This window comes from Nuphar pumila, chromosome 14 (assembly GCF_984573655.1).
Source record: "Nuphar pumila chromosome 14, dmNupPumi1.hap1.1, whole genome shotgun sequence".
Classification (NCBI taxonomy): Eukaryota; Viridiplantae; Streptophyta; class Magnoliopsida; order Nymphaeales; family Nymphaeaceae; genus Nuphar; species Nuphar pumila.
In genome coordinates this window covers 8,278,764-8,291,779 of record NC_143262.1, presented here as the reverse complement: position 1 = coordinate 8,291,779, position 13,016 = coordinate 8,278,764, and the positions used below count along the sequence as shown (strand labels likewise).

General features: G+C 40.1%; 1 protein-coding gene across 1 annotated transcript in view; it reads right to left on the bottom strand.

Moving 5' to 3' along the window:
- Positions 1-6,451: 6,451 nt before the first annotated feature.
- The window catches only part of LOC149816259 (putative 3,4-dihydroxy-2-butanone kinase), a 46,055-nt gene continuing 39,490 nt past the window's right edge, over positions 6,452-13,016 (bottom strand). Inside the window, exons 16-20 of the mRNA XM_089987906.1 lie at positions 8,102-8,185; positions 7,737-7,816; positions 7,549-7,661; positions 7,384-7,479; positions 6,452-7,072 (exon numbers count right to left, since the gene is read on the bottom strand). Coding sequence (XP_089844032.1) covers positions 6,950-7,072; positions 7,384-7,479; positions 7,549-7,661; positions 7,737-7,816; positions 8,102-8,185 — 496 coding nt within the window. The 3' untranslated portion in view covers positions 6,452-6,949. The remainder of the gene's footprint in view (positions 7,073-7,383; positions 7,480-7,548; positions 7,662-7,736; positions 7,817-8,101; positions 8,186-13,016) is intronic.

Sequence of the window (13,016 nt, the reverse complement as noted above, 5' to 3'; positions counted from 1 at the left end):
AAATCTTTTGTCATTTAACTTCGCAGGAAGCAGAAAAAGGAGGCAGTGTACCATATAAGGATGTGTTTGTAGAAACACATAAACGGAAGACCACGGGAGTCTTCGTATCAGAGAAGGCGAGAACGACAACGGTATGTATTAATTCTATTAATAATCATTGCAATATATATGCAAGTCATCATAATGTTATCATTAATTATTAATGAATACTTTAAACATTATTTTGTAGGAGGCATATGAGCAACAAATGGTAGAGCGATATGGTGAAGACGCTACTCAGCATCCATCATTTGATCCTACAGCATGGGTGACTGCAGCAGGTGAACCCAAAAAAGGTCGCGTGTTCGGGTTTGGGAGTAATATGAACACTTCACCAGTTATTGGTTCTTCCAGTTACGGCTCACCAACTTCTTGCGCCGACATAAGCTCCAAGCAGCCGACTATTCTTTCCGGTGATGATGTACGCGAGATCATTAATGAATCACTGAATAACTACTTCCAATACACCGTCGCCCCCTTTCTCCGAAATGAGATCAAGGCCGCTGTTCAGGATAGGGGATCTTCGATTCCAGGTCCCTCTCAGGTATAATCACATATATAGTTTTTTTGACTATCTTAAAGCACATCTGAGCATGGTAGAATCACATATAGAGTTTTTCTAGATGCCTTAGAACACATATGAACATGCTATAATCACATATTCAATTTTTTTACTGCCTTAGCACACATATGAGCATGATAGAATCACATATATATATATTTAACTTTTTGTCTGTCTTAGAGCACATATGAGCATGATAGAATCACATATAAAGTTTTTTTGATTGCATTAGAACACATAAGCATGCTATAATCACATATTCAGTTTTTTTACTGCCTAAGAACACATATGAGCATATTATAATCACATATTCTGGTTTTTGACTGCCTTAGCACACATATGAACATGCTATAATAACATATAGAGTTTTTTAACTGCCTTAGAACACATATGAACATGTTATATATCATTTATGATAGAATCACATATAAAATTTTTGGCTTTGCCTGCCTTAGAGCACATATGAGCATGCTATATTCACATATTCAATTTTTTTACTGCCTTAGCACACATACGAGCATGATCGAATCACATATATAGTTTTTTGCCTGCCTTAAAGCACATCTGAGCATGGTAGAATCACATATAGAGTTTTTTTATATGCCTTAGAACACATATGAACATGCTATAATCACATATTCAATTTTTTGACTGCTTTAGCACACATATGAGCATGATAGAATCACATATAGAGTTTTTTTATTGCCTTAGATCACACATGAGCACATGATAGAATCACATATAGTGTGTAATTTATTTTATTATATTTTGTTTATCAATACTGACTGTTCTTTTCTTGTGTAGGCTGCTAGCGATAATCAGGGTAGTGGAGCTGAAGGGACAGATAAAGACAATGAACAAGAAGACGCACAAAATCTTGGCGATGATTAGAGGACTGTGTTGAAGAAGTTCTATTTTTTTTATTTTTCCTAATTGTAATTGTTGAATTGTAAATAATTAAACTTCTTAGTTTTAAGGTGGAACGATTAATTATTATAGATACTTGTTATATGAATTTTTTTGTGTGGTTTGTTTTTTATTTACAGGAAATATAAATTGTACAGGAAATATAAATTGTACAGTTCTCCGTAATTAATTTTTAAATAAATTTTTTTTGATTTTTTTTCGTTTTTGCGACGGATTAGCGACGGATGATTCCGTCGCTATTCATATTAATCTAGCGACGGCTTAGCGACGGAATTAAATCTGTCGCCACGCCGTGGTCGCCGTTTAGTACCGGCGGATTGGCGACGGAATATAGCGCTCGTTATTCCGTCGCAATTAGCGACGGACTTGGCGACGGAATTATTCCGTCGCCAGTTAGCGTCGAAATATTCGCGACGTAAGCATACTGTCGCCGCGTTGTCGCTAATCCATCGCTAACATGGTTAGCGACGGATTAGCGACGGAAGGTGGTCGTCGCTAATCTACTGCTCTGTTGTAGTGAAAGCCAACTTCTCTGTGGTGCCCCTGGACGATTTCAAGATGATTTTGGGTATGGAGTTTTTGCGAAGCCAGAATGTTATGATGCTGCCAAAATTTAACACGTTGATGATCATGGGGTCAGACCTGTCCCACACATTGCAGTGTCCTTACGTAGAAAGGCAAGTCTTCGGTGTTATCGGCAATGCAGCTGAAGAAGGGTGTCAAGCATGGGAAGCAAACATTCCTAGTGGCAGTGCGTGCAGAAGAAAGGAAGGTAGAAGCAGCAGTGCCACCGACCCTAGCCCCACTATTGGAGGAGTTTCGGGGGGTGATACCTCCGGAATTGCCAAAGCGTCTTTCACCAAGACGTGAGGATGACCACAAGATTGAGTTGACCTCAGGAGTGAAGCCTCCCGCAATGGTTCCATACCGTATGGGGCCAACTGAACTGAAGAAGTTGCACAGGTAGCTAGACGAGATGTTGGACGCAGACATTGTTCGTCTATCAAAAGCCCCATTTGGTGCCCGAGTCCTTTTCAAAAAAAAACATGATGGCTCCAAACGGTTATGTGTGGATTACCGTGCTTTGAACAAGGTCACAGTGAAGAACAAGTACACATTGCCACTGATAGCGGACTTGTTCGATCAGCTAGGCAGTGCCCGTATCTTTTTCAAGCTATATCTGTGATTACTAGCAGGTGAGGATTGTTGAAGGTGATGAGTCGAAGACAACTTGCGTCACCCGCTATGGTGCTTACGAATTCTTAGTAATGTCATTCGGGCTGACAAATGCTCCAGCTACGTTCACGACTTTAATGAACCAGATCTTCTACCCTTAGACAAATTTGTGGTAGTCTACCTGGATGACATCGTGATTTACAGCAGCAACATGGAGGAACATGTTGAACACATGCGAACAGTGTTTCAGGTGTTGAAGGAGAATGACCTCTGTGTCAAACGAGAGAAGTGTCTCTTCGGACAGGAGGAGATCAGCTTCCTTGGCCACATTGTGGGGCGTGGTCTGCTGCGTATGGATGGCCAAAAGATAAAGGTCATTCAGAAATGGGTTCCGCCAAGCAAAGTGCCAGAATTGTGGTCATTCCTCGGTTTGACAAACTATTATCAGCGTTTTATCGAAGGCTATTTCATCATTATTGTGCTCCTCACAGATTTGTTAAAGAAGAATCGGGTATGGCTTTGGACAGGAGCATGCCAAGATGCCTTCGATGGCTTGAAGAAAGCCTTAGTGAGAGAGTTAGTGTTGTGACTGCCTGATCATTCGAAACTCTTTGAAGTCCACACGGATGCCTCAGACTTTGCCATTGGCGGAGTTATTATGCAAGATGGTCATTCGATCGCATATGAGAGTCGCAAGTTGAAAAATGCAAAAAGGCGTTACACAGTGCATGAACGTGAGATGACAGCCATTGCTTATTGCCTCAGGACCTGGTGGAACTACCTCTTGGGTGCTGAGTTTGTCGTCAAGACGGATAATGTAGCCACGAGCTATTTTCAGACGCAGAAAAAGTTAACGCCTAAATAAGCTCGATGGCAGATGTTTTTGGCTGAGTTCGACTTTGCCTTAGAGTACAAGGTTGGAAAGACCAATGTTGTGGTGGATGCTCTGAGCCGTAGGGCTGAACTGGCAGTTGTGCGTGCGGAGCCTTCTGAAGTGCACTTGGAGGGCGCATTGTTGAGCCGCATCTGCGAAGGTACGTAGCAGGATCCGACTGCACAACACCTTGTTTCTCTGACGCGGGTAGGGAAGACTCAGCGATTTTGGCTACAGGATGGCCTCCTCGTAACAAAAGGGGGATGCATCTTCGTGCCGCAGTGGAGAAGCCTTCGCCGAGAACTACTTAAGGAGTGTCATGATACACTATAGGTCGGCCATCCTGGTTAGGAGCGGACCTTAGCACTCCTTGAGTGTGGCTACTATTGGCCGCAGATGAGAGACGATGTTGATGGATATGTGCAGACATGCCTCATCTGCCAGCAACATAAGGGGACAAACCAGAAGGTTGTCGGTCTCCTTGAGCCTCTATCAATTCCAGAACGTCCTTGGGATAGCATCTCCATGGACTTTATTGTTAGTCTGTCGAAGGTAGAGGGTCTCAGTTCTATTTTGGTTGTGGTGGATCATTTCTCAAAGTATGTCACTTTCATCTCAGCTTCTAAGGAGTACCCTGCTGAGTTGTTCGTAAAGCATGTGGTGAAGCACTGAGGCATACCAAAGAGCATTGTGAGTGATCGCGATGCTCGCTTCACGGGCAAGTTCTGGCGTGAAGTCTTTTGGCTACTCGGCTCTGATTTGCTATTTTCAACAAGCTTTCATCCACAGACAGAGCGCATCAACGGGATACTTGAGCAGTACCTTAGGCATTTTGTTAGTGCCAATCAAAAAAATTGGGTGAAGCTCCTTGATGTGACACAGTTTTGTTACAATCTGCAGAAGAGCGAGTTTTCAGGTCACAACCCGTTTGAGATAGTCACGGGGCAGCAGCCACTGACCCCGCACACTCTTGCCGCACAAGAAAATGGAAGGTCATCCTTCACCTATCAGTTTGTTCGTGACTAGCACGAGCAGAATGAGTTGGCTAAGGCATTCTTACACAAGGAGGCAAAGAGAATGAAGAAGTGGGCGGACAAGCATCGTCGGCCCACGGGGTTCCAAGTTGGGGACCAAGTGTTGGTGAAGCTATATCCTGGTCATACAGGCATCTTTCGCGGGCGACATCGCGGACTGCTCAGAAAGTATGAAGGATCATTCACTATCACAAAGAAGGTGGACAAGCTGGCATACAAGCTGGAGTTGCCCCCAGACTTCAAGGTGCACCTGGTGTTTCACGTGTGCAACCTCAAGCAATTCCATCTGGATGATAAAGACCCGGAACGCAGTGTGCTACAGCGTGCTCCCATTATGCAGAGGGTCCCGGCAGCACAACGGGCCAAAAAGCACATCAGTTAGATCCTTCGCCACAAAGTCAACTACTTGAGAGAGGCAAAGAAATACTTGGTGCAGTGAGAGGAAACAACGGAACCAACGTGGGAGCCTGCATTCCAAATGAACAGCCACTACCCGGCTGAAGTCAAAGCTTACCATGAAACAAATGGCGCCGAGGACGATGCATGATTTGAAGGGGGGAGCATGTTCCCTTGCGACTTACATTATACAGTGGTGCTTAGAGTCTGTTTTGCTTTTGTTGAGTCTGATGTAAGCTGCCCGGTTCAGGTGAATCAATACCACGAAGGGGCAGCCCGTATACTTGAACTGTAATAGCCTGCGGGCGAAATTGTGAATGAAGTAAATGTGTTGAGCTTTCTTTTGTTCACCTTCGTTGTGATTGCAATTTCTCTCTCTCAATTCTCTCTTGCTCTCTGATTACAAGCTTTCGCGATCGGCAAACAAGCTGACAAGTAGGCTTGCGGCGGTGACGAGGGACCGTCGCGCCGCGCTGGCCCATTGAAGGAAATTGGCCTGTGACACTGAAATTCTTGTGCTTATCACTTCTAATAAGATCCAGCCAAATGACTAACAAATTGGCCCAATTAGGGCTAGGCCGATAAGGTTGGACCTTCATTCCAAATCCCACAAATTTGTATTTGATATGGGTCTAAAAACAGAACCCCAGTGTGTAACCTAGATCAGATACTCATGCTTATCACTTTTAACATCCAACCAAATGACTAACAAATTGGCCCAATTAGAGCTAGGCCGATAAGGTTGGACCTTCATTCCAAATCCAACAAATTAGTGTTTGATATGGGTAGGGGTGGCAATTTCTGACACGACCCGCCAACCCGCCTCTTAGGCGGGTTCAGGTTGGGCTTAAGCCAACCCGTTTAATAAACGGGTCGACCCGCGTAACCCGTTTATTAAACAGGTCGGGTTCGGGTTGGGGGTATGCCAACCCGCCAACCCGGCTGACCCGTTTAATAAACGGGTTAGGCGGGTGGGTCAACCCGCCAACCCGACCCGTCAAACCATCAACCCGACCCGTCAACCTGACCCACGAACCTGAGAACCAGTTTACCCAACCCAACCCATTTATTAAATGGGTTGGCGGGTCATGTCGGGTTACCCGTTTATTAAATGGGTCGGGTTCGTGTTTGCCACAGCCGGCCCGTTTAATAAACAGGTCGGGTTCGGGTTGAGGTATGCTGACCCACCAACCCGACACGATTGCCACCCCTAGATATGGGTCTCAAAACAGAACCCAAGTGTGTAACCTAGATCAGATTCAGTTTTACCTGATCGGACATTTTTCCAATTCGGAGGTCCATGGATCTTTAATCATTGGTTTTCAAATCAGATCCCTCGCACGCAGGCACGGACACACTCACATGTGAGATCCGCTGACCAGATAGGATAAAAATTTCAAAGAGAAATAAACAAAATTAAAAAACGAACCCTTCCCAACAAGATTAGGATCTCTCTCTTTCTGCATTTTTCTTAAAACGTACAATTCAAGGAACTGTTTAAGTTCGTAGAGAAGTCTACAAAGCGATGAGCAAGAGCGCATATCAAATAAATTGTCAACCACCCACGAAAGGATGTGTTGATTTCAGTAGGCTGTGATCAGCCACACGAGCAAAAACTTAAAATTGGCGCATGACCTTCATGTTCTGGCCAATTTATGAAGCTTTATTTCACAAGAGTTGTCTTTTGACGCTGTCTATGATTATATTTCATGGCTACATACAGAAATGAATGAACTCAATCAAAACTCTCGCTTTCTCAGCTAATGCAAAGCAAAAGCGGAAAACCAATGAGTGTGTCAGCATTGATCAAAACTTTGGAGTAAAATTTTTTGGGACAGTCGAAGCAGGTCTTCTGATAAACGTACAACTCAACTGAAAATTGTTGAGCCCCATACCAGAGCTCCCCTTCCACCATCAAAATCGACACGCTCGGAGGTCTTGTCACGTGCTCAGGTGGCTTTTGACAGAAAGAACTGCAGCTTTGTACCATGCAGCGGCTGCCATGGCACCTGGGTCTGGAACAGTTGAAAGGATCTCCCCAGAAACATATGTTGAGCGCCCAGCCTACAGGTTATTGAAACATTCATTAATCACAACAGAATTGCATTGTATTCACGAAGCTGAAAAAAATCTTAATATAGACTAGCAAAAATCCCGCAGAAATAAAAGAACAGATTAAACATCCGTAATCTGAACCCACTCAAGCAGATCTCCAGCCAAAAAAATCCAGTAATATATGTTACAGTTCTTGTGAATGTATTTAAGAAAATTTACTCCAGTTGGTGAAATGAAAAACAGTGACGTCACTAACTGCAGTTTTGAATCAATTAAATATCTTGCTAGAGATCTCCAAAAAGAGAGAGAACCAAAAGTACCCGTGCTTGCATATTTTTGGTAGACTCAGCACCAACCACCGCTGCTTCAGACGAAAGAAAAAATGCTGTTAAAGGCTCATCTCCTGCACTTAGCCTCTGATAAATGAAGGAAAATATCAGTTTTCATAAACATGCAAGAAGGGTTGGACTAAATGTATCAGTTACCTCTTGTAAAACAGCAGATGCTGGAATAAGAGCATCCAATAATGTCCGGTAGCCTGCTTTAGCACCTCCATACTTGCTAACTGCAGCAATGGCTGCTTCAAGAGCATCGGCCCCTGCATTAAGAAATCTATTGTTTAATGCAAGGTAAGGAAAAAAACCTGCAATTAGCATTCGGATGAGCATCTTACATTGCTTAGACATGGTGGAGGTGGACACAAGTGAGCTTTCTTTCAACTTTGCATATGCTGCCTTGCAGAATATTTCATAGCTGGATATAAAAACATATTAAAAATAATGAATATATCATAGCAATATGCTAATAGTAGCAGCAAGAAATGGCATGGTCTCCAAGAGTAAAGGATAGCCAAAGAAATTTGGTTTACAGGAACGAGCTTTCAATCTCTATATCTAGAAAGCTGAAACTTCATCTCACATCACATGAATTGAAAATATTACAGCGCATACTTGTTCACCAAACACAGGATCTTCATGAAATTCGTCAAAAGACTAAGCAGCTAAGAGCATATGCATGAAATAAGCTCAAATGGCATACATAATCCCACTGGTTCCTCCCATGACCCTTCTGATAGAAGCTCCAATTTCATTGACTGTTTCAGCTGCATCATTCAATGGATAGCTGCAATACAAAATCAATCCAATCATTACAACAGCCATAAGAGAACTCAAACAGTACATGTTACTCTCACGTTAAAAAAATTAAGGATAGAATCTATATGCATCTGCCAACTGATTATTTCAAATTGGAGTTCCTAACCTGTAAAGCCCATTTCCAAAAAGGAAATGGTTTAAAAGCTCATATAGCTAGCGTGCAGGTATATCATTAAATAGTGTGTTATGCTAAAACAATTGTGAAGAACACAAAATCAACCATCCATAAATGAAGTCACATTTAACATCTTACATGACACAAATAGACAACCTTACCATGCAAACAGATGCATGTGTGCTAACAGGACAAAGTACAACTCAAGCTACACTGTAAGATAATGTGGTCGGCCACAATAATCAACCCCAAAACGCACACTCATGTGTGCACATGTACACACACATGACTCCAGGAAATGACTAATAATAACACATCGGCCTAAAAAAAACAAAAAAGGATTAAATATAGACACATGCAAGTGCAGAAACACACAGAAAAACTGCGACATATCCAACTTGAAAATGAAAAAAAAATAGTCTTATATTAAAGCATGATTTGCTGCCTGAAAAAGTTAGACAACGAGAACAGATTATAAAACTCCAATAATATGAGAAGTCGCCAACTGTATATACGAAAATCAGCAAGAAAGATACAAATTAGAAGAAAGACGCCATTGATCCATTAGAAGCATCACAAAACCGACAATACCCACAAGTTATGTAAACTCTATTGCTCCTTATTAGTTGTAATGAACTCACCTTGCTCAAATTAAACGGGACAGAACTACTTAAACACTCTTGCCAGGGGGTCAGTTTGGAATCGTTTCCAAGTAGTGTCCCAAACTCGCTAAATATCCCTTCAGTTTTTACACGACACTAAAAGCTAAGTTCACTTATAATGCCGAGAAATGTGGAAGGAGCCATGAGTGGTTGAGTTCCAAACTAAAACACAAGATGCGGCCAAGGCAATGTACCAGAGATACACAAACCTAAATGCACCACATAAGAGCTCTTGTGAGGCTGGAAAGTTGTACAATTGACTAAGCTCAATGGCCAACGTACCTCGAAAATGAAGGAACATAAGACAACTTGACGGCTTGAAGTTGTGCAAATCACACATTCAAGTGGAAGAAGAAAACATTAAGGAAGCAAATAGGGATGCACACGAGCTGAGCTTGGCCTGACTCAGCTCAGCTAGTGAAGACATTTTGGTTGTTCAAGCTCGGCTAGAGCTTGAGCTGAGCTTGAACAACCATGCCTGGGGATTGGCTCAAGCTGAAAACCTTTATTTTAAAAATGTTTTTGAAATTTGTGTACAATGCTTTTTTGAAAGAGAGGAAAATAGTGGGATTTGAACCCATGTCACTTCCAAAGATGAACAAGGACTTTCCCGTTAAGGTAAGACATCTTTATGTGACAATACTATGAACAAAATATATACATATATAAAATCTATTTTTTATATAACTATGTGAACATAGCTTAATCAGGCTTACCGAGCTTATTTGAGCTGGACTGCCTCTTCAGGCTCTGTGTGTACCGAGCTTGAACCCTTGTTTAAGCTTGGCACATTTATTTTTTCGAACAAGTTTGAATCAAGCTTAAATAGGTCGAGCCCGAGCTAGCTCGGCTCGTTGTGCATCCCTAGGAGAAAATACACCATAGTCCTTTGCAAATTAGATTTTATTGTGAAAAGTGTTTGAGGCGTAGTGAAGTGCTCCACCAAAAACTAAAGTGAGGCGTAGGACTCGAGGCGTAAAGTGTAAGCCTCAAATTTTTTTAACTTAAAAAATATCTAAAAATATAAATAATTAAAAAAAAAATTATTGATGAACAACTAATAAAAAATAGAAAATCTCACATAAATACCGAAAAATAAGAACTTAAAAACTAATATGCAATTTCATCTAATAAGAACTTAAAAAATGATACTCAAATTCATCTAATAAGAACTTGAAAACAAAAAGAATTCAACATTGCAAGTAAAACTGCACTCATTGTTTACATGCATACAAGTTTCACAACATAGTCTCACAGAGAGTTGTCAGTTGAGGAAGCGGGAGCGGGAAGCGAGGCACTTTCAAAAATGTAGGAAGCGGGGAAGCGTGGGACCATTTAGAAGAAAATTACGAACCGTCTCGGAAGCGACCTAGGAAGCGAATCGGAAGCGAGGGGGAAGCGAAAAAATGGAAAAAATGGGGAAGCGTGGGGGAAGCGCGCTTCCCATAAATGGGAAGTGTGTTTCCTATAAAAGGGAAAGTGTGCTTCCCATAAAAGGGAAGTGTGCATAAAAGGGGAACGCTTCCCCCACGCATTTCGGAAGCGCGACGTTTCGCTCTTCTGAAGCGCGTATCGGGGAAGCGTGCTTCCCCATTACCCTAGGCGCTTCCGGTAACTCTGGTCTCACAACAAGACAAGTAATGTGAATAGGAATAGACAAAATACAAATGCAAAAAAAAAAAAACTGATGCAATTTTATCTAATAAGAACTTGAAAACAAAAAGAGGTCAATGTTCAAAGTAAAACTACAAAAAAATAAACTGACACAAAAAAGAATTCAACGTTAGAGGGAGAGAGAGAGAGAGAGAGAAGACAGAGTGAGAGACGAGACAGAAAGAAAGAGACAATGAGAGAGGGAGAGGGAGAGGGAGAGACGAGACAAAGAGAGGGAGACAGCGAGAGGGAGACAGAGGGAAACAATGAGAGGGAGAGACAGAGAGATAGGGAGACAAACATACCTTCTTCTTCCTCCTTTCGACAGAGAGAGAGAGAGGGCAAGAGATGAGAGAGAGAGTCGAGAGGGGGGAGTGCCCTAATGAATCGGGCCTCCCCTATGTTAAGATTAATGTAATATAAGTACATATATACGTATTGTGCATTTGTAAGGTGAAAGAGTGATGGGTAGTTATAGATATGTTTGAGTATTCTTGAGTGCATTTTGTAGTAAGATTTTTATTGCTCATTATGAATGAAATCATTTATTCTGAAAACTTGTATTAGTTTGTATCTTGTTAGTATTCAAATGTATTTTGATTTGGCATTTGGATTACAATTTGGAATGTCTTGGGTTCCGCATCATTTCATGACACGGTATCAGAGTCATGTTTGTGCTTCGAAATAAAAATTCGAATGAAAGGTATCTTGTTTGTCTTTTGATATATGTTTTTGTGTAAGCATGTTTACATGAAATATATGTTTTGATTATGAATATGTATATGTTTTGAAAAATGTCATCATGAAAATTATATTTTACAAGAGTATGTGGTTTTCTTTAAAATCTTAAATACTATAATTATATGTTTTTCATGTTGTTTGCAAAATACTAATTTTTTGTTGTATGTATTTTGTTTTATTGTAATGATCATTAGTGCCCTTAAGCATGTGTCAAAGCATGATTATTAGGTATATTATGTGAATTTTATGTTAAAAATGTGTTCCTTGAGAAATTTAGATTCTTGTATAATGTATATCTTGAGTCATCATAATTTTAATTCTTTGGTAATACCATGAATATCTTGTATGCTCATGTCCCATATTTTTATGTGGCTTCAATGATTGGCTTTAAGATATTGCTCTCATTGTGCTAAATTAATTATTTGAAAACCATCCTCGATTGATTATGCTTGAGAATGATCTTGGGTATTTTTACATAACTTGTAATAATTTCTCTTTGTCATTCGTATTACAAATGAATCTTGCATTGGATGCTTTGTTCACATATACTTAAGGAATTTTGTATGTCATAATATTAACTTGTTTTTCTTCTTATGGATTGCATTTTGTCGCTTAGAAGGTTTATATTTTGATGCATTGTAAGTGATATTTAGTATGTAGTATTAAAATTCATAGCTTTTGTATAGCCTATGTGGCTATAAGTTATTAGATTATCATATTGATTTGAGTATTCATGATTAGAGATAATTATGCATGCTTTTGGGTTTATAAATAGTTCCTCGAAAATCTCTATTATTGTCTTATAGTAGACTTATGATTTAAATCTAAAAGGCTTCATTTTAGACCATAAAAATTGTTCTTTGAGAGTTATTGTATCCTTTGTATGTGATGTGCCTTAGTGCACTTATTCCATGATTGGTGGATTTATGAATTCATTTTTGAAGAATTGCTTATATTAAGCATGATTCTTGTTTGCTTATTAAAGATTGTAAAAATTGTCATGGGACATATTGTTGGGCATATGATTGCACTACATTCATTCTAAGATTTCATCTTCTTTATTGGATTTTTTATTTGAAACTTCATCTTTTCAAATCGGTTCCTTTTATGAACTCACCTATTTGAAAAATGATTTTCGTGAGTATTTATTTCCTTCTTATGGCATTTGTTGTGTCCATCACAGGATTTTATATGATGCATCATTTCTCTTGGCCTTATTATTTTTTATTCAGAGATGTCGGGGTGAGTTGTGTGCACCTAGTTTTATGTCAGTTTAGATTGTCAACTTATAGTTTGGCTCTAACTGACAATTGTTTGATCTCAGGATCTGAGTGAGTTGTATCACTCATTTGTTGTATGGTCATTGTTATTATGGATGATTGTAACATTGTGTATCTCTTATGTCTATCTATTTTTGAAACCATGATATTTCGAAAGATGGTTAAAATTGATAATTTTATTGATAACATTAGTATGTTTTATTACAGGCTTTCTTACCTTTTGTATTTCCTCCTATTGTGCCTTTTATTTAAATGTCGTTTTATGTAGACAAGAGATGTTGTTTCTCAGTGTAGTGAGGTATGTGCACCTGTTGAAATTGATGTTGTTTATAAGAGATTTTGGATTAT